The sequence below is a fragment of the Phaseolus vulgaris genome, chromosome 1 (assembly GCF_000499845.2).
Source record: "Phaseolus vulgaris cultivar G19833 chromosome 1, P. vulgaris v2.0, whole genome shotgun sequence".
Taxonomy (NCBI): Eukaryota; Viridiplantae; Streptophyta; class Magnoliopsida; order Fabales; family Fabaceae; genus Phaseolus; species Phaseolus vulgaris.
The window spans coordinates 1562528-1586240 of NC_023759.2; the positions used below are offsets into that span (position 1 = coordinate 1562528).

General features: G+C 27.9%; 2 protein-coding genes across 2 annotated transcripts; one reads left to right on the top strand and one right to left on the bottom strand.

The window, feature by feature from the left end:
• Window positions 1-2132: 2132 nt before the first annotated feature.
• LOC137816470 (serine carboxypeptidase 1-like) lies at window positions 2133-7508 on the top strand. Its single transcript, XM_068619612.1, has 8 exons — window positions 2133-2645; window positions 4210-4317; window positions 5093-5367; window positions 5478-5720; window positions 6494-6600; window positions 6820-6906; window positions 6997-7102; window positions 7193-7508. The coding sequence occupies exons 1-8, from the start codon at window positions 2261-2263 to the stop codon at window positions 7340-7342; spliced, it is 1461 nt and encodes a 486-aa protein (XP_068475713.1). The 5' UTR covers window positions 2133-2260; the 3' UTR covers window positions 7343-7508.
• Window positions 7509-7839: 331 nt separating this feature from the next.
• On the bottom strand, window positions 7840-12245 carry LOC137816471 (polyadenylate-binding protein RBP47C-like). The gene is made up of 7 exons (XM_068619613.1): window positions 12077-12245; window positions 11409-11745; window positions 9848-10313; window positions 9070-9125; window positions 8848-8978; window positions 8651-8747; window positions 7840-8362 (listed from the first exon to the last, which is right to left on the bottom strand). The coding sequence occupies exons 2-7, from the start codon at window positions 11742-11744 to the stop codon at window positions 8201-8203; spliced, it is 1248 nt and encodes a 415-aa protein (XP_068475714.1). The 5' UTR covers window position 11745; window positions 12077-12245; the 3' UTR covers window positions 7840-8200.
• Between the last annotated feature and the right edge of the window lie 11468 nt (window positions 12246-23713).

The window sequence follows — 23713 nt, forward strand, 5'->3', positions numbered from 1 at the left end:
TGAAAGATACTATCATAAATATTATTTTGTATTTGATATATTAGAACTAGAATGAAAAACTATAGAAGATAAAAAAAAATCACTAATAATAAGTCATAATCTTTTTTTGATGGGACAGAGAGTGTCCATGTACATGCATAGATGCATGAATTACTTACTCCACCACCATTTTCTATTTCAATCTTATTAGAACAAAAACAACACACAAAAATAAACACAATGGTTTCGTTAGAAACTAAACTTATGTATATATGCCTAATGTTTATGTTTTGCAAGTTTCATTTTTCATTTTGTTTGGTTTTATTTTTTGACACCAATGCACCATATGTTAGGGTAATGGCACACGGCACCTTCATCTGAATATTTAATATTAAGAACCCTAAAGTGAAAACCTAAATTTATGAGATCAGCTTCATGTCAATGTTACACTTACTTGTAGTAAATGAGTTGCTGAACTAACCCTCTTTCAAATTAATTCAACACCACATCATATCTTTCAAAATATTTACTCATCTTCGCATCATTTAAATTTTATAAATCTAATTTTATATATTTTTATCAGTAATAAAAAATAAAATAAATGGGAATGCTAATAATCCAACCCATATAAAAAAAATCTATATTTAGATATAATATATATATATATATATATATATATATATATATATTTACACTACAACAAAATCATTAAATAATAATTAAATTTAAAAATAAAAAAAAGTAGTCATTATATTAACTAAAATAATATTATCTAAGAGACTACAAAATTATTGATATCTAATGTGATTTCTATTATTAATAAAATATTATAAAATGATTTCTAAATTGGTACCTAATTTATCTATCAAAGTTTTAGCTACTAATATTTTAGATTCTAAATTAGTCTTTTAGATATTAATTTAGAACATAAATAGTTAGTAGCTAAAACCTTGGATAGCTAATAGTTAAATATCAATTTAGAAACTCCTTTATAAATTTTTATTAATAATAGAAACAATTTTAAATACCAATAAATTTTTATTTTATAAAATGGTGTCTAGTTTAATTAATATAGTAATTATTTTGAACTCTAAAATTAAATTATATTTAATAATTTTCTTGTAGTAGTGTTATCTTAATCTATTCAAAATATTCACATATCATTCTCATTTAAAATAACATAGAAAATACAATATATTTCTTGCAATTTAATATATCATTCTTATTTAAAATAACATAGAAAATACAATATATTTCTTCCAATTTAATATATATGACATACTTAATATGAATTCTCATCAATGAAACTAATCATTTGATGTTTACATACACCACTTTCATAATTTCTACATTCACAACTAACTGAAACAATTTGACATGCTTGCATTTAAATTCAATAGTGGTTATATACGCCTTCATCTTACCAAATAATAAAATATAATAACATTGTGTTCACAAAGTCAGAGCTTGAACTGCCTTCCATTAAATACTGTTCATTGTTTATTCAAGGGTTTTGTATAAGTTAAGAAAAAAAAAGTGTGAATGTTGAATATACTAGAGTTAATGCATGTAACATCACTTTATTCAATATAACTTTCTCATAACCACCTTCTTTATATGGACAACACATGCAAAAAGAGAAACAAACAAGACCCATGAATAATATACATTGATTTTTTTTTTTATACACTATAAGAAAATCATGAAATAGAAATCAATTTTTAGTGACCAAAATAATTAGTTTCAATAGTAACTAAATTAGAGACCATTTTGAAAACTAAAACAAAAATTGGTTTCTAAATTAGTTTATATTATTTTCTATTATTGTTAAATAGTTTCTAAATTGTTTCTAATTAGCAACCAAGATTTTAAAGACTAAATTTAGAAACTAAATAATTGGTAGATAAAACATTGGTTGCTAATTAGATACCAATTTAGAAACTATTTAACAATAATAGAAAATAATAGAAACTAATTTAGAAACCAATTTTTGTTTTAGTTTCTAAAATGGTCTCCAATTTAGTTACTATTGCAACTAATTATTTTAGTTTCTAAAAATTAGTTTCTATTTGATGATTTTCTTGTAATGATATAACTATATTTTCTTAATGTGGAGTATTTATCAAATGATTATTGGAATGTTATATTTTTCTATTCAAAATACTATTTATGGGTTTGCACCAAGGATTCAAAATATCATTTAAATTCATGGATTTGAGATCTTGAAAAGGTATATGTACATATATATATATAACACAACACTACTCAGAACAACACAAGGATGAGTCGAATGTTGTCCATGAAAGTTGTTGTGTGGTTCATGTTTTTGTCTTGGTGGCAGTTTGCGATGCCATGTGAGGGGAACCAACAAGGGGAATATCTGTACAAGTTAATTCGATCAAAGAGGGGTGAGAAAGTGAGGTCAGAAGAAGCTTCAATGGCGACAAAGATTGGTGATGGAGAAATTTGGAAGGTTGAGGAAGAAAGGGTGTTGATGGAAGATGACAAGGTGAAGGGTTTGCCGGGAGAACCAGAAGGGGTGGATTTTGATCAGTATGGTGGCTATGTAACTGTGGATGCCAAAGCAGGAAGAAGATTGTTCTACTACTTTGTTGAGTCACCTCACAATGCTTCCAACAAGCCCCTTGTTCTATGGCTCAATGGAGGTAACTCTTTCATACATTTTCTACCCTTACCCTTCTTTCTTTAAATATGTTAGGTATAGTTTTTTTTATCAGTAAAAAAAAAAATAGAAATATTTTAGGAATATCTCGTCATACAAGAAATTAAAATTCAATTTTCACATTAAAAGGCAACATGAGCGAATTAAATAACACTTTTTTTATCAACAAAAATTAATGATTCATTTCAGGAGTGATCTAACTCTTATACAAATAATGAAATTAAAGTTGACCTTACCTCTAGCAATCCATCCACCAAAAAAAAAGAAAAGTCAGCACCTAACAAAAGCAAACTAAACAACACACATTCTACACACAAAAATTATTAAATAGAAACTAATTTTAGAGATAAAAAATAATTAGTTGTTATATTGACTAAATTAGAGACTATTTAAAGACTAAAAAAAAATTTAATTTCTAAATTTGTTTCTATTATTTATAAATAGTTTCTAAATTGATATCTAATTAGTTACTAAGGTTTTTGCTACCAAATTTAGAATCTAAATATTTGGTAGTTAGAACATTGGTTGCTAATTAGATACTAATTTAGAAACCATTTAACAATAATAGAAACTAATTTAGAAACCAATTTTTTTTTTAAGTTTCTAAAATAAATAGTCTCTAATTTAATTATTATAGCAACTAATTATTTTTTGTCTCTAAAATTGGTTTATATTTTATGGTTTTTTAGTGAGGTTAATTATTTAATTATGAACAGACATTTATATTTGCATAATCATCAAAACATATTTATTATTTAAAATATTTGGGCCAGTGCTGAATATATTTAATTATTCGTTATATCTATATTTCTATTTCTCTTAAGGGTAAATTACATTTTCTGAAATTGGAGGATTTTGCAATAACTAAAAATTATATATAAATAGTAACTTTGTAATAATGAATAGATGTTAAATGAATATTTAAACAAAATGTGATGAACAAATAAAAATAATATAAAATGCCTTTTTCAAAGTATTCCTTTTGCCCCCAATAATCATAAAGAGACTCAATTATGTTTGGATAATATGACACCATGACCCCACCCTTTATATATTCTGTGGCAATAAATGGTAAAGGTAGCAATTAGTTTCTTTTATGTTAATATTTCTTATTCATGATTAATTGATATATAGTATGAGATAATATATTCCCAATCAATAATGACAACACAACTTATATTACTCCAATACAATTCTAACACGGAAGCCATTATTCATGTCTGCCAAAAATAAATTATTAAAAATTCTTTAACAATTTAATTATCAATAAATTATTGAGTTTAGATAGGGATGATAAATAAAACTTTCGAGGTGTGTATTATTTGAACCTGTTTTAATTTGATAAAAAAAGAATATCTTTATATTAAGAGTATGAGTATATATCTAATCATATTTCAATTAGTAAAATATTTTCAATTTATTAAGTAACTGAAAAACATATATTAATATTTTTTGTCTTTAATTTGTAACTAACTTTTAGATTATATATTAACTAATTTTTTGCCTCAATGGAAAAAAAGTATGATGACTAAATGTGTGATTTTCAGGACCTGGGTGCTCTTCCCTTGGATATGGAGCCATGCAAGAATTAGGACCTTTTAGAGTGAACAGTGATGGAAGAACACTTCGCAAAAATGAATATGCATGGAACAATGGTAAGCATTCCTTTCTACACATACTAGATACAAAAATGTCATGAAATCTTAAATATCACTACACGGTCAGAAAAAATAAATAAAACTCAATTAAAGAATGATGTACATAGAAACATACACACCCCTTACGTCGAGGCTACCAACTCGTGCGTGGAGATATATGTTATAGATGGTCCGATAACGATCCGATAGCGGGTGACCTGATAAACCCAACAAACACTCGTTAGGATAAACGATCGAAATGACTCTGATACCATGTTAAGAAGTGGGTTTTAAATCTAACTCAACCCCATAAAACTGGCTCATGGGGTAAGGGTTGCACTCACTTATATACGATGAAATGTTATAATCTCTAATCGATGTGAGATCTCTAACAATTCAGCCAACCTAAAATCATTATAAGTTTTTAATGGAGAACATACATATCAGAAGTTCTAAACACCGATTTCAGAAGGAAAACAAACTCACAGAAGGTAACTCTGATGACATACAAGATCAAACATTTAATTGTGTTAAGAAAAAAAGTTTGGAGTGGTCAATCATTCTACCCTTAAACATATAATTATTTTTATGTCTACAAATCTCATTTATCACCGAAATTCAAATATTACTCATAGTACGATTAACGGTCCATAAAAAAAATAACAGCATAAAATGTGACTCAGACGTCAATGAAGTGAAACTCCAATTGAACAATAGCATGAAAACACGAATTTGAGAAATTAGAGCAAAGTTTTGTATTAATTTCTAATGAACTTTTTTATGAGCTTTGCAGTGGCAAATGTTATTTTCCTAGAGTCTCCAGCAGGAGTTGGATTCTCATATTCAAACACTTCTTCTGACTACTCTGACAGTGGAGACAAGAGCACAGCCATGGACTCTTACACTTTTCTCATAAACTGGCTCAACAGATTTCCACACTACAAATCTCGAGACTTGTTCATCACTGGAGAAAGCTATGCTGGACATTATGTCCCTCAGCTAGCTCACACTATTCTCACTCATAATAACCTCACAAATCACACACTTCTTAACCTCAAAGGGGTTGCGGTGAGTCATCAAATTTTCTCTATACTTTCTCACAGACCAAGTTCATATTCCATAACTCATTTATCATGATGAACTTGATAACATTTTTCTTACATTTGTTGATGATGCAGATTGGAAATGGTTGGATAGATGATAATATGTGTGGAAAAGGAATGTATGAGTATTTCTGGACACATGCTATGAACTCTGATGAAACTCATGAAGGAATTGAAAGGCATTGTGACTTTGAGAGTGGGAACTTAACAAGTGAATGCAACAAATATCAAAGAAGAGGGGATGATGAGATTGGAGTGATTGACATTTATGACATATATGCTCCCCTCTGTGATCCAGCTGCTCAAACTCCACCTTCTGTAAGTTCCATGCCTCTTCCTCCTCTCTCTATTGTTCTTATTAATATATTTAATTATAGTCAAATCCAGATTTATCCTCATAACTATTTTATCACATTCTTACTTTTCATTATAAGGATGAAGTAAATTAGTTCTAAAAGATTAGTGTTTCATGTGTATTAGGGGGTTAACTTCACTTTAAAGTAACGTGTTCTCTTTTAAAGTTCATGTGTATTAAGGTTTTTTTAATTTGTTTTTGCTAAAAAAATATTATTTATAGGATTAAGAGACGTTGTTCTGTTTATCAAAATTAGTCTTGGTCTTATTCACGTTAATTTTATTTATTTTAATATTTATATTTAACTAATGCTAATTTAATCTATTTTAATATATTGTGATAAAATAATCACACTATTTTTTCTACTTTCTTTTTCTCTCGCACTTTCTAACCAACTATAAAAAACATTGACTAGGTGTTACATAAAGATTGTCAAAGATTATAATTGCATGATAGTTTGAAGAGAAATTCTTGCATAATTAAATACTATCATGCTCTGGGTATATTTTCACTAACTCAACTAAAGAGACATTATATATAATAATTAGTTAGAACCATAAATACAGAGATTGAGACTATTTAATAATTCTCATTATCTAGACTTTCTTTCCTTTTATTTAAAAAAAAAAATACTAAGAACAATGAAATTCTTTTCTGATAAAAAAAAACGATGAATGGAGTAATATAATTATGGTGAAATCTAAGCCAGAAAAGTGTTGAACATGGAATATTGTAGGACAGCAATTTCGACCCTTGTTCTGACGAATATACCAAATCCTACTTAAATCTGGCCCAAGTACAAGAGGCTCTTCATGCTAAAGTCTCAGAATGGTCTTCTTGCAGGTACTCAAAATTCTCTGATTATGTTTTCCTCCCTTTATTTTCAAAATGCATGAATTGTAATTACTCTATTTATTAAAAAGTGATATTTAAACTTAAACCTAATTTCTCATAAAACCAACTTATAAAATCAACTTCAGATCAGATTTGGATCTATATATATACTATTAAATTTCATAACTCTAACACTGTTTCCTGAATACATGTGATGCTTGTTTTCAGTCCGGTGGGATGGACAGATAGCCCAGCAACAATTCTACCCACTATAAGTGGGTTAATATCAAGTGGCATAAGAACATGGATATATAGGTGATAATTCATACACTATACAAATTGCTTTGTTACATCCAAGACAGTACTGTAATGGCTTTTATGTAACATTGTTGTTCTATAATACAGTGGTGATACAGATGGGCGTGTTCCCATAACATCGTCTAGGTATTCAGTAAATGCCTTGAAACTTCCAGTGGAGACAACATGGCGTCCATGGTATTCTGGAAATGAGGTAATCACTTAATAAGCATTTTCATTTACCTTATATAATCAATGTTCAAGCAGCATCTATGTAAGGTAATCTTCTGCATACAAAATGCAGGTCGGAGGATACTTGATTGGGTACAAAGGGCTAACCCTCATCACTGTAAGAGGAGCTGGCCACATGGTTCCAAGTTACCAACCAAAGCGAGCGTTAACCATGATCTCTTTTTTTCTTCAGGGAGAACTTCCTCCCGAATCAAACTCTTAGGTCTACTTGGTCTCAGTACCCATAAAATTGATGCCAAATTTGATTAGTTTCATAGAAATTCATCAATAAGATTTTCGCCTCTAATTAGGAAAAGAATATAGCAACATGTGATTATAAAGGTAACAAAATTCAAGGACAAGTTTATACAAGTAATAATTTACACAAATACTTATCTCTATTTGAATATTAATATTCTAGCAGCAAAATATGAAACTTTTGTCTCCTTTGAAACCTTTTCACGCCAGAGTTCAACTGTTTAAGCTCAAGCAACTCGATTGCAAAGTTTTCACTGCCTTCTTCCTTCCGCTCTCATTCCAAATATGAGACGGAAATAAAGATTTCAAACTAAACCAAAGAATACATACGCACATTCAGAAACTCGAGCAAAGTAAGCTCATATTTCCGATCCATCGATTACAATAAAATGGACAGGATCTCTTACATAAGATGAACTCGAATTCTATAATCGCTTCTGAATAGCAGACATGCAAGTAAAATTTGGCAAAGAAGAAACAAAATGACCCTTAAAAGCTAACAAAGCAAAGCTTTAATGTCAAAAACAAATAAAATGAAAGCAAGCACACACGCTGTCATACATAAGACAATTATTCCTATAATAAGTTTAAGCTCCTCTTTAGTCATTACTCCTACAAGGCCTAAACAAATGACTAATTGAATCCCTACAGCGCTACCTCAGGCTATCAAAATTCATTTCCGCTCCACAATTAGGAGGGATTCTTAAAAATTCAATTCAACAGATCAGGCAAGTTACAAAGGGAGAGAAGTTAATTTGCACATTCAAGGGTGATTCTGTGTAACTTGTTGTGAAAGCTACTTCTCCATTGCACTGCACTGCATTTAGCTTACTTGTTGTTGGTGGGCACCATAAAGAGGGTAAGCTCCATAAGCAGCAGCATATATGCTGGGATCATGACGAGGAGGCAATGCGTAACCATAACCATCATAAATAGGGGCCCCATAATATGCCCCAGTCCAGGGGTTGCCGAAATCCATTCTAAACTGCAATCCAAAGAAATATCAATTGAGAATGAATCATCACAAATGTAATTTAATGATGGGCAGCATGAAGTCAATACAGTACTCTAGCACTACCAACATATTTTATTGAAAAATAGAATTCACAAAACTGAGTTTTAATCCGTTGATCTTAAAATAAAATATAATATAGTTCGTTTACATTTTAAATGATTATAAGAGGCCGAATAGAAGCCAAATTCTTTGAACAGTACTTGTTTTGGGTTAATAGACAAATGACAATGTGGGATTCTATCTGATTGAGGGTTTTACCTGCTTATTTGCTGGATTACGGCCCCAAGAAAGTCGGACTGTCTGCTTTCCAATTGTTGTCCCGTTTAGCTTCTGCAATGCCTCTTCAGCATTATTTCTGAAAAAGTTTATCAGAATATGTTGTTGCGAGTACACCAAAAAGAGATTAAAATTATGTTATCTGTCAATATGAAAAGTTAAAATATCAGAACATGTACCTGTTTGCGAACTGGACAAAACCACACCCTTTTCCAACAGGTATCTTAACAGAGACTATCTCACCGTACTGGGAGAATGGCTGTCTGAGGTCCTCATCTGAAACATTAGGGTCCAGTCCTCCAACAAAAATCTATAACGAGTAATTGGTTACATATATGAAAGTAGTAGTAGTAGTAAATCACTAGATTGCAACTCTTTATCCAAAAAACTGGAAAACTCACTGTTGTGTTGGTAGAATCTGCTTCAGATTGGCTGGATGTGCCATTTGACTGACCTCCTAAACAAGGAAACTTATAGATTCAATACAAAGCTGTCAAAATAGCAAGAAATGGAAAAAACAAAGCAAACAACCAAGATTTTTCTCACTGGTGGGATAACCAATAACCTAACTTTACTCACTTAGGTGAGGATCTAAACACAATCAAAGACAAATTTGGAGGAAAATAGAGTGAGATGTATTAAAAAAAAGAAATGAAGGGGTCTAAATCAATAAAAGGGGGAAATTAACGGCCAAGCATATGTTTAGAATAGTTTATTTTGAAGCTTAAAAAATCAATTAATATCATGCCACTCCATAGTCGACCAAATTGACAGTTCACATAATCAGAACCTATGAATGGGATCATTTTTTAACTACCCCAACTCCTATTAATGAAACCACCATCAAACATATACATTAGTAAACAAACGTAGTAATTGTCTTTTTTCTTTCTTTTAAAGTGAAAACTAAAAAGGCATATCTTACATGTATTTCAAGGAATTTACACCAATTTAGAAAGACATTGAAATCGTCATCTAAAGCACAAAACTTTGATTTCTGTTTATATTAGTAAGAAATGTAGTTCTCAAATTGAAGAACAGCTGAAAATTGAGAATGAAATATGTGGCTGGAAGCATTTTATTGGTACGAAATGCATTATGTACTTATCTTTTCCTTTACCCTCCCAAATGAAAAGAGATATATCAGAAATCAGAAGCGAGCAATGTGATTTGGCATACCCTGTTGATGGCCAGATGATTTTCTTGGAGTTGCAGCACCAATACGCATAGGCCTGCTGGAACAGTAAACACCATTCATCTGAGTCATGGCCTGGGATCTCTCATTGTCATCGCCAAACCTGACGAAACCATAGCCCTTTGAACGGCCAGTATTGGCATCGAAAACAACTTTTGCAGCTTTAACAGAAGGAAACACACTAGCAAAAGTTTCATGCAACAAACTATCCGTAACATCTGCAGCTAAATCTCCTACAAAAATAGAAAGGTCAGGAACATTATCTGAACCCTTGTCTCCTGTGCTAAATGATGCCCAGTTTAGACGGAATGCTTGCTCTGTATTGGGCATCAAAATTCCAGCATAGTTTTGCAGAACTTTCTCAGCTGTAGCATGTGAATAGAACTCCACAAATCCATAACCCTCTGATAGGCCAGTTTGCTTATTGCGAATAACCTTGATGGAGGAAATCTGTAAAATTATACAACACTCAGAAGCTTGGATATGAGAAGCACAGTCCACATCTTTGTTAACAAATTAAGTCTCCAAAATGCAGAATTTTTTTTATGTAATTGACTGGCTTTTCATCTAATTAAAATGAGAGTTCATTAATGTGCACACAAGTACGAAAATAAATGACATCCACATTTCTATTTCCACTATTCAACCATTAAACAAGTACGAATCTATTTTCATCAATTATGTGTAGGACCATTTTATTTTATTCCTGCAAAGGAAAAAATTTCATTCATTCCACTAAAAACAATTTTGGATAGCACCTACAGAGTTAACTGAAATCAAAATATCATATATCTAGTAAACGCATATATAAAATTTCCAAATTAAAGTTATTGGTCAGACTCTCTATGCAAAAAAGAACTTTTCCTCATAGAACTTTTCCTTTTCAATATATCAATGAAGTTGACATTTCAAACATGCATGCGTTGATGCGTTGACACCTTGTATATTACCGGTAACACAGAAATTAAACCCCACACAAAAAAAAAACATGTAAGAACCCAAGCCTCCGAAATAAACCACACAGCAAAATCCAACCAATAAAAAAATGAAAAATCTTAAATGCAACTCCCTAGATTTTTTTTTCACTGACACAATCTCTATAACACAAAAATCGAGATAAACTCTAATTTAATTTTAAAAAACCTAAAAAATACTAAAAAAAACAAAATTATGTTAAAAACGGAGTTTTTACAACGTTCTCGAAATCAGCTGATAATGAAAAATGCAAAAAGAAAAAAACACTCGTATCAAGCATTGTCAACTACAGCTCTTCTACATACGTTATAAATATAAACAGAAATTAAATCCGAACCCATTATCATACATATATAATATATACACACACATCCTCATACATATATATCTTGTAACAAAAACACCTTTAACAGTTCCCATTGTAGAGAAATTAAACAGCATTATATCAAAATTAAACAACAAAGAATTACAATTATTTTCATCAATTTGATGCATACGATAACAGTTCCCATTGATTCATTCTCTGTGTGTTTATGTATGTATACGTATATCGAGTGTGTATATGTATACCTCGCCGGTGGAGGCGAAACAGCGATGGAGATAATTCTCGTCCATCCAGTGATGCAAATCCCCGATCCAGACGGTTTTGTTCTCGCCGCTGGATCCGTTCTGGTGCTGGTGCGGGACGTGCGGCGGCGCGTACTGGTGGTGGTGGAAAGGCACGTACGGCGGCGCGTAGTGCTGCGGAGGCAGCATGTGGTGCGGCATTACCATGGCCGTCGGATACTGCATCGGAAGCCACTGCTGCGGCCGCGCCACCGCCGGAGACGCTGCCGGCTGCCGCGGAACGTTCTGCTCAGCGGACTGCGACTGCAACGAGGAATCGGAGCCGTTCGATTGTTGCATCCTAAATCAATGAATCAAAAAACCAATCAATCGATAAAATCAATAAACCGTGACCGAACAACACTTCCTCTTCCTCTCTCTCGCTCGCGCTTTCTCTCTCTCTCACACTCACTCTCTCTGTCTATTTTTTCTATAAATGGATGTGAGTGAAGTGTCGAAGGCCAAATAAGGAAAAAGCTAAAAACGGAAAAAGTAGAAGAAGCGCGAGCGAAGGTGGTTTCTAGAGAGAGAAAGAACGAATCTGGAATTGCGAAGAGAGAGAGAAGAGAAGAGAGAAGTGGGCGCGGCATGGAAGGGTATAAGAGGATGAAGATTTCTTATTCCTGGGTTACCTTCGTAAACGCGGTTCTCCTTTTCGCCGTTCGATCACTTTGCTGCCTTCGATTCCAGCCGTTGGATCTCATTACGAGGGATTTGGATTGCAACACTATTATGCTTTCTCTTCTATCTCATTCCGTGCCGCCGCCACCTTTCCTTTCTTTCCCTAATTAACTCTTCTCTTGGATTTTTTTTTATTCAAACTTATATATCTTTAAATCAATATAAAAATATATATCTTTTTATGCTACATTGCAATTTTGCATGCTTTTAATTTTTTTTATCTGATATTTTTGGTAAAATAGCAAGAAAATCAAAATAATATTATAGAAAATAATTTTAGTCTAAAAAATTTAAATTCTTATTTTATTATCATATTTTAATTTACTAAATTATCCTAATATATATTTTAAATAATTGTGTAGGTTTAGAATTATTACAACTATTAAATTACTACAAAAATATTAATTTTAGAAATTAAAATAATTAATTATTATTTAATTAAATTAAATTATAAATTAAGAAATCTACCGGACACGCAGTTTTATTAATAAAATTTTATAAAATATTTTTTATATTAATATTTAATTATTAACTATCAATTTTAATTATTTATTATTTTATATTATAATTTATTTTTTATTAATTTTTTATAAACTAATTTAAAATCTAAAATATTAATATTTTTTTATTCTAACTGAAGAAAATTGCATCTAAATTTGTTTTATTGTTGTTTTTTTTATTATCTTGCAGTACTGGATTTGGTGTCAGTGTTCTTAACATTCAGACATTCACCTCACGTCAATATTTTCTTTTTCACTTGTGACGCTTGAAATTCATTCTGGATAAAAACGACGTCGTTTATAGCATACAAGTCAAAATAACTTATAACTGCTTAAGATTCTAACTAGTTACATTTTTAAAAGATATGGACGATAATTTTTTTACACTATTTTGCCTTTGATTATAATTTATTAAAAATCACATAATTATATAAATTTTATTCCTTATTTATCATATTTTATAGTTTCAATAAATTTTAACTAAAATGTTTTTTAGGGGACAAACCTAATATTTTATCACATGATAAATGATAATGTTATTTATTATTTATTTTATTATGTTTTCTTATTAAATTTAACATGGTTTGATAAGTTCTTTCCCCTCCCTATACATATAATATTTACACATAAATATATACTGTAATTATATTATTTACTGTAATTTAAATTAAATTTTGATTATTTAAATAACTTTTAATATATTAATTATATTTATAAAATCTTAAATTTATGTGTATTTGATTGTAATAATTATATTTAGCATAATAAGAGGAAGTAAACAATTTTTCCGATAAGAATAAAATTTATTGTATTAAAAATACATGTATTTCTTAAACATATACATTAATAAATACATAAATTGTATTAAATATATATGTATTTTTAAATATATATTAAATAAAAAAAAATTGTAGATGATATTAATTAATAAATATATTAAATAACATTACTTATTAATTAAATTTATGTGCGTATGATTTTGTAGTAATTAAAATTATTTAATAGTAGTAGTTTTTAATTTAGAAGTCAATAATAAAAAGTCCTATTGAATAATCATTCATTAATATTTTGAAACAAGTTATATTTATTAAACACTATATTTAATAATATTAATTATTTTTATTAAATATTACATTTAATAAAAAAAAAATTTATTATTTATATAAAATATTACATTAATAACACTAATTATATACCTTTATTATTATCCTATTATAAATTAAAGTTATCATTCTTAAAAAAATAGAATAATTGAAATATTTTTGGTCATTATGCTTCTTATAATAGACTAGGAGTAATAGAGTAAATAAAGTAATAGAGTAAATGAAGAGTTTGGGCATTCACACAAAATATAAATATTAGTTAAACTAACAAAATATCTATACATGTATGCTTCATCTACTAAATAAATAACATTATAGTTTTACTCTTAAGCCCTTTTACATGCACTTCTAAATTTTTTATCTCAATGTATTTATACACTCAATATATTCATAGCAAGTTATTACATATATAACAACAACACAAAGGAAATTTATTAAGAATAAACATAAAAACATTAAAATTTTATGTCATTGCATCCACAATGAATTTCATAACCCATTTCTAATCACCATCTTCTCATTAGACTTATACACATATGTGTTCGCCTATCAAGAATATTCCACAAGGAATATTTATCAATATTTTAAAGGATATTTTTTATAAAATATCTATCGATATTTTATGAAAGATTCATATTAAACAATTCCTACTTGAAACTAACATTATTCCCATATAAGCATTACAAAGTTCATTTTCATGAGTATAAGATAAGTTTAAAGCATCCGAAATTCGAGATCCATAGTGTGTCAGATGTGCAATAAATTTATCTCAAAGTTCTCACCACTTGGTGTAACTTAAACCATTAGTAATGTTAAAGATCTTTTGTAGATTCTCATACTTAATACATAATCTCACACTACAACTCATGAATTGTCCCAAATTTAAAACATATTATTCATATTTTATTTCCATATATGTATGTTCTTTCTTTCTCTCTCTCTACATATATATATATATGGTTGTATGTATTTATATGTATGTATACATCACAATTCACCTAAATTAAATAAACTAAATTAGTTAAGCACACAACTCAGTAATTTTTACATATAAGCATAAGAAACCTACTAAAATATGAGAATTAGATGACATCTTTGCTTGAGCAAATAGAATTCACTTACACAATGGTATCAAATGAAGTCCTCACTACAGTGATTTAGATGATACATTCACTAAACACATATGCTTTCATTCATTTAACAAAAGTATCAAACAAAACGATCACTATAGTGACTCAAATAATACATTCACTTAAGCATGTTTACTTAAATAATATATCATTTATTGTACATATCATTTTCAACATCTCATTCATATAGTATATTACTAATTAGTAATGTCTACAAGGAACATTAACTATATTGCAAAGTATTATTAAAAATATTTCAAAATTCATCATCACGTATACTATTCATATCAAAATTCAAAACACTTTAAATATTCTCAAACAAAATACAATCTATGCACAAAACTCAATATTATGACAAAGTTTTACTTTTAAAACTTGCTTAAACCTTAAGTTTTCAACTTCACTACTCTTACCAGAAGACTAAACTTGTATATAAGATACTCTGATCAACAATCTAAACATATCATCAAGTTCCTACATTAATAGAGATTCATTTTTGTTCTAGAAATATCACAAAGTCTTACTCATACATGCATTCCTTCCATAAAACCAACTCAAGAATAAAAGGACAAAGAAAAATTTACTAAACAACTTCTAATTAGAGAGAAGTGGTCTACTATCCATTAGGATCTTTAAGATGGACTCAAATTTATGAAAAGACAAATAAATCACTTCAAAATTCTAAAGAGAAAACAAAAACAAAATATTTTTAAAAGATGATGATTTTTGTGAAAAGATGTTTAAATAATTAATATTTTTATTTATATAATTTTTAACTTAAATAATACAATATTCATATAACATATCACTTAAACCACTTTCATCCGTTAAGCAAATTAAGTTATGACTTGGTAAACCAACTTATTATATTACAAATGCTTGCTAAACTAATAAACTATTTCGTAAATATAAAATGACATAAAATAATATAACTACATAAACTTTATTATATAAATGGAATTTGTGTTCATGAGTAGTAATGGAAGAAAAATAAATAAGCTACAAATTGTAAGTTAATAGAAATAGCTTGTAGTTTATAGTCAAGAGATAAACTAGTTTCTTATATGTAATGAAAATTAAATTACAGCAGCAGTGTTCATTTTACAAAATAAAATGAAAAATATTTTTTATTATGTATTGCACTAGGACACTTTTCATTCCATTTTATGGTATAGGATAGAAACTAAAATCCCATTCTATATTTTGAAACTGTTAAATGTTTAAAAAATTGGGATTATGAAATGTAAAAAGGGGTGCAAATAGGAAAACCCTTCGGGTCGAGTCTCATTATACGATATAAATCAATTAGGGAATATCTCCCTTCACCTCCATATTTTTTCCCCGTTCCACCATATTATTAAAAAATAAATTTTAGATTATTAAAAAATTAATTAAAATATAAATATTACAGAAGTTAGTAGTTTTAATAAACTCATAGTATTATATTATGTTTCTCTGGACCTGCACCTCATTATGGAGTTGTATTGGGCTTTCTCTAGTTAATTGATGGAAAATTCTTCCTGCACCCTATGGTTTCCTCCTGCACCTCCATGGGGTGATGAAAAGACAATTTTACTTTTAATAAAAAAAATCATATTTAGTACTTTGCGATTCATTTTTGTGTTGGAGACCATGCACCTCTTTTTTCTTCCTATAATCCTAACAGTGACATTATATTTGTTTTTGTGTCTTTTATTTATTATTATTTTATGTTTAATTGAAATGCAATATTCATACTAAAAAAACTAAAAATAATACCGTTTATATACAATTAAATGTATATAAATAATTTGAAATTATAAATATCTACCAACAGAGATATTTCACTGCTCCTGTCTTGTTAATAAACAATTTATTTTGATCTGAACTTTTTCACTTTACGATACTTCATGTGTTGAAACTATTACCCACATGTATATTCAAGTACTTTTAAATAAGCATCTTTGTAAAAGTTCAACTCTTGTGCCAGGAACTGCACCAAGAAGTGGGAACAGAATATTAAACCAACACTAATTATTTTTCATCACAAATCTTTACATAAATATTCCTCTGACAAATCAAAGTCAGAACTATATATGTAGCAGCAACACCATAATCTACAAAATACACACACAAAGCACATTTAAACTACATGTTCTGTGACATGACTAATTAATCAGCCACATTGATATTAATTAACATTAATGCATGAAGCATATAACTATATCTATATGTATATATATAGATATATCCATTTTATATATCTGCAAGAGAATAATGGTGTATATGTCTAGGGCTTTGGGGCACCATTATTAGTAGCTGCTTCCTTTGGTGTAGGGGAAGAATGTCCAGCACCAGGGCTGTGACCAGGATCCGTTGGTCGGAAATCATTGATCCATTTGTCTTCATTATTCGGAGAATCTAACGTTGTTGTTGTTTTTGCGGCGTTTTCCATTATGCTGCGCCGCCAGAGGAGATTAATGTTGTCTTCCACTGCACCCATTTCGTAGGTTCTCATCACATGCTCCTCTTTCAGTGCCCTTGCCTTAGCTGAAACAATTCCATTGAGAAAAAGCAAGCACAGAAGAACAGAAGTGATGGTGAACACGAGTTTCAAATTGGTCATGTGAAAAGTGATGAGAGAGATTGTGTTGTAGAGTTATAGATTCGAATTGGTTGCAGAATGTTGTGTGTGGAGGTAGCTATTTATAGGCCACGGGGTTTAACTTTTAATGTAAACTTAGGACAAAATATATATAGTTATAATATTAATTAGTGATATAATTTTTAATGTAAACTTAGGAAAATATATAGTGAGAATATTATAATGGTGAATGAAAACTTGTACATCATTATCATTATTATGCTTCCTAAAGATTCTCTTTCTCTTTTTCAATGGCGAATCTTCTAACTCTGGGACCACAGGTACCCCACTTTTTTTGCTAACATATGTTCATTTATTAAATTTTGAAATTTGTTTGAAGTGGAAATTTTGAATATTAATTTCATGTTCATGAAATTTTCAAATACTAATACCATTAGAAAATTACTAAATAAAAATATTAAATAGAAACTAATTTTAAAAATAAAAATAATTAATTAATATATTAAATAAATTATATATTAAAAAATTATTAATATTTATTATTAATAAAAATTTATAAATTAATATTTAATTAACTATTAAGTTTACTTACTATCTATAAAGAGTATAAAGTTATTGGTAACTGAGAATTTTGTAGTTAATTTAATATTGATTTATAAATTTTTATTAATAATATATAAACTATTTTTAAATATTAATACTTTTTAGTCTATAAAATAATATTTAATTTGATTAATATAATAATTAATTATTTTTTATCATTAAAATTAGTTTTATTTAATAATTTTTTTAAAACCTTCAAATGAATAAAGAAATATAATTTAAGCCTACTACATAATAATTAGGAGTGTGAGGAAAATATACTTTAACTGACTACAAAAGTCTTTAGGTACTTTTCTTTTGGTGCTTTTATTAGAGTATCTTCCAGTACAACTCTTCCTATTCTTGAATATTTCTTTTGCATGACGTGGTCTAATATTTTAAGTGTGTTGTGCAATTAAGTGGAGTTTGATTTTATGATCTAGCTTTTACAATGAAGTTTAAATTAAATATATTTTTAATCTTAGAATTTTATTTACAATAAAAACAAGTAATTTTATTTTGATTCTATTTTATGTAATACTCTATTTTTTATCTTTCTCAATTTAAATTACAACTTTCTTTTATCTGTACCACTTATTTTAAGGTGGAAAAAATATTTATTTTAGAAACTAAAAAGTTAAAGTATTTTCAAAGATCACTTAAGATAATATCATAATTTCTTTTCCATTTTTACATATAAACCAATAACAGTCATACATTAAGAGATAAAAAAAAATGAATATTTTTAATAAGAAAAATATTAAAAGTACCTTATTTTATATTATAGTTAATACAAGTATATTTAAGGTAATTAAAGTACCATCTAAACATTTATAATATAATATTTTCTAAAAACAACATGTTAAATTATATTATTTCTCAATCATTTAAATAATTTAAATTGTAGTGAAAACTCAATAGCACATAAGATATTGGCTTGATTTTTTTCCGAATTACATTCAATCATTCCAAACAATTTGACTTTGTGTTTTTTTACTACAATTTTGAAATATCCAATAAACACTTATTTAACTAGATTATGATAAAAGTAAATAAAAAATATACAACTAATATACTATATCAGTCATATTTATTATTATTATAATTATTATTATTGTTATTATTATTATAGTTATTGTTATGATTATGATTGTTATTTTTATTATTATTAATAATAATAAAAATAAAAATAAAAAATTTGAATTTTGAATTTTGACTTTAGAATAAATTTTGATTAGAATTTCGATTTGTAAATCAATAAAAGCTTGTGATTTAGATACGAGAACATGTAAAAAAAAATGAGAAATAACATAAAAATATATCGTATATTTAAATTTCAAAAGCATCATTTTTTATTTACTTTTTATTATTTTAATTTTATCATTATATTAATTAAATATGCTTTAAATTATCAACAATTTCATAAATATGGACCAAAATAACCATGTCTTAATAATTATTGCTTATATTAAAGAAAATTTGTAATTAAATATTGTTTAAAATATCATCAATTAAATGTCCATTTTTATTATTTTAGGTCATATTTTTTTAATTTGGTTTATTTTTATAAAGATCATTGTCACAAAAATGTGGTTTAAACATTCATGACTCAAAAAGTGTGTGATTTATAGTGATTCATAAGTTACATTTAATAAAATGTTACTTTTTCACTTTTTAGGTCACATTTATATACCTATACTCACTTTTATACCACATTTTTATTGTTTAGTCCATACATTCTTAAAACAACACTTAAAAAATATGGTATAAATAATCAAATGGTTTTATAAATGTGTTATTTTGTCATCCTTAAACCACACTTGTAATGTGCGACCTAGTTCAATGTTGTTCAAAGTAAAAAACGGTATAGTGAGATAATATTTTTTTCATGTGATGGCAAATGATTGTTGTTACTTAAAGTGCCAGCCTAACTGAGATATCAAGTAGCATAGTGATGTCTAACATGAAAGCTTTTTATATAAAAAAAAGTAAAAAAATGGTATAGTGAGATAATATAAACACACAATTACCTACTTCACACCAAACACAGGTGCACAAATTTTAAATTCAAAGTACAAGAAAAAAATACAAAAAGATATCACATATGGTGTGACAAATTAAATAACAAATCAACTTGATCAACATGATGAACCTTTCAATATTTCTTTCAAAAAAAAAATATTTATAAATATTCTTCCAAAGATTTATAAATCACAATAAAGATCACTTGATTTGAAAAGTATGAAAATTGTTTTCTTGAAAATCTTTCTTTTCAAAGAAGTTTTATCGTTTGTGTTAACATATGGGTTTTGGTCTAGTCCCCCATATTTTTGTTTTTTTATTTTTTTTATTTTTTTAATAATATTTTTTCATGTGATGGCAGATGATTGTTGTTACTTGAGGTGTCAGCTTAGCTGAGATGTTAAGTTGCATAGTGATGCCTAACACGAAAACTTTATAAAAAAAAATATAATAATTGATTATTATTAAAAATAATTGATTAATTTGTTCGTTCATCAATATGAAAAACACTTCTTCAAGATAATATATATAAGTTGTTCTTTAATATTTTGAAAACCCTAATTTAAAACACTTAATGACAATTTTGATTGATTATATTTTCATAAACTTTTATCTTATTTATATATATATATATATATATTTCTTTTGTCATGATTAATCAGAAAACAATTATCTCTTAAAAATTTAATTATATTAATAATTTGATTATACTAATGTGTTTTAAAAAAAGAATACCTTACAATTAAAAATCTAAAATGTAGATTAAAAAGTCCATTAATAGAATTCAATCAAATATTAATTCTTACATCAACAAAGATCTGCACATAACTAAGATGTTAAGTTGCATAGTAATATCTATCATGAAAGCTTTAAAAAAAACAAAGATAAAATATGAAAATTATAAGCACAAAATCGCTGCATATTCTAATTTTTATCATCTACTTGGAAAAATGAAGTGTGTAAAATTTGAAAATGAATTTAGGTATGTAAAACAAAACAAGAAAGTATAATGTGAAAATTGTAATATATATATTAATTGTTACATTAAGAAAGAATAGGAAAAGTTGATTGAGCATGAATAGTGTGGGCATTACTAGACACACCCCACTATGGTATGTTGTGATGAGACGTTTCTGGTGAGAATCCAACTTGACATTCCAAATTGTTGGCAGCCATAGCAAGATTGGGAACACTGAAAAGAGAGAATCAAGTTGTGATTGGAAGCAACTATGTCATTCATCACACTTCACGTGTTATTGCCACCCAAGTGAAGAAGAAGTGTAGAAATCGAGAAGTGTTAGTGTCCTACACACTTTGAATTCAACAAGTTTTTTTATTAGTTCAACCCCCATTTCCATTTTCCTACATGCTAATCTCACAACTCTCTCAATTATGGAACCTAATATGGAACACGTTTCTCTTCTCCCACTCACTCCACTACCAAATCCCATCTCAAGAAAAAAACACAGCATCTACAACAAGCAACCAATGCAAAACCAGAAATTTTCTAGTGAAATCACCATGAATCGTGTTCCTAGTCTTCTCATTGTTGGAACATGCGTTCACGTACGTTTAATGTTGATTTGTGATTTCAGTTCGTTTGTCTTGTTACAAGATATTTAAAGAGAAGAAGAATCACAGTTTTAAAAAGGAAATTTCCCACAAAGAGTTAGAACCAACGTGGGAATTCCTGTGCCAATCTTTTCATCCACATTGGTGGATTTCACATGTTTGAAACACAACAATGAGCTCCACTTTTACTTAATTGCTTTTTTCCACGTCAAATAATTTCACGTACCACTATAAAAAAATATTAAATAAAATTTGATTTTATTATTACCGGTCGGTACCTGACAAGTTTGTCTCGGTTTCGATGACCGACCACCCGAGTCAAAAAACATTTCAAGACATGTAATTAATGACAATAACGACAATTGCAACAACACTTAATGAATCACATTCATGTCCCAAAATATACGGGAAATATCCCTGACAAATCATCAACTGGAAGACTATACAAATATTTTTCAAATATTCCAACGTACCTATATACCAATATACCTCCCTATGCACAAAGTACTTACTTGATCGTCAGAGTACCTATTTCAGGTCTCCTCCGACTGAGCATCAGCATTTGAAGAAGTAGACTCGAATGAAGGAATCAGAGGATCACCGACATATCAACAATTATACGTCCAACTCACTGTCTAGGCCCTCTTTGTGTATAGAGGTACAATAACCATTAGCTACTTACTACTTTATGTTCTAAATTAGTCTCTAATAGTCTTTTACAGACCAATTTAAAATCTCAAAATATTAGTCGTTAAACTTAGGTAGTTAATTTAGATACAAATTTATAAACTATTTTATAAATTTTTATTAATAATAAAAACCATTTTAGATATGAATAATTTTTTAGTCTCTAAATTTGTACCTAATTTAGTTAATATAGTAAATAATTATTATTTTCTCTAAATTTAGTTATTATTTAATTTTTTTTAGTGTCCGTTAAAAATTCGGTTAAATAATAATATATATTATAAACTATCAATTCATTAGGAATTATATTAGGAATGTTTTCAAGATAACTATTAGCCTCAGATATATGGATAGTAAAATAACTAATAATGCGAAAGAAGGGTGTAATATTTAACAAACTTTGCTTAATAAATATATATAAAAAGACTTAAAAAGTGTTTCATTAGCATCTTCCTTTCTCTTTAGAGTATATGCACACATCTTATATTCTTTTAGAATTTGACGATGTACGTTTACTTAATTTAACTATTATTAATATGCATTTGTTTGTGCTAGTGGGATTTGGAATCATAAATTATTAATATATATCATGGTTTTTAATTAATTATGATGACATAAACACACTTCTCTAATTGACTGTTAAATACGCATTATGAGGAGAATCTAAGTAAAGATTTGTGGGGAACCAATTTGACCAAAGCATCTTCTTCTGAGGCTTGAGAGCTTATGTAGAGGAAGTTATTTAATTCCTTTTAAATTCCTCATTCTGGTTTCTATTCATTTTCACTATTTCAAATTTTAGAATGTTCGATTTTATAAATACTTATTTCTCTTAATTATATAGATGTTTTACTCGTGAATAAAGGGTTTTGTTAAAAGGATCATAGACATTGGATTTTATAAGCCCCGTTGATTAGAAAACGTTGATTTCACAAAATTTAAAATCCAGAATTACAAAAGTAAATTTATTTGTTTTGAAAATATATATTTCTATTAGCAATTCATTATAACAAGAGTTAAATATATTTTTCTTATTATATTATAACTCAAAATTAATTATTGTTTTTGTCAAACTTAAACTATTAAAATTAATTATTATCAGTTTTTTTTACTTAACAATCGAGTTTTTAGAATGAGCTGTATTATAACATTCAATCAATTATGAGTCAAAAATATATTTTAACATTTTAATTCACTAAAAATCTGTTGGTCACTTAAAAAAATCATAATAATAATGCATTCTAATAATTTTTTATTACAAATACAAAAGAAGTCTAAATAATAAACTAAGAACGAAAATCAATTTCAAATAACTCATGAAAAAAAACATATTTAATCTTTATAATAAAAATTGTAAAAAGATATTAAAAATTAAATAACATAATAAAATTCAAAAAAGAATTTGAGA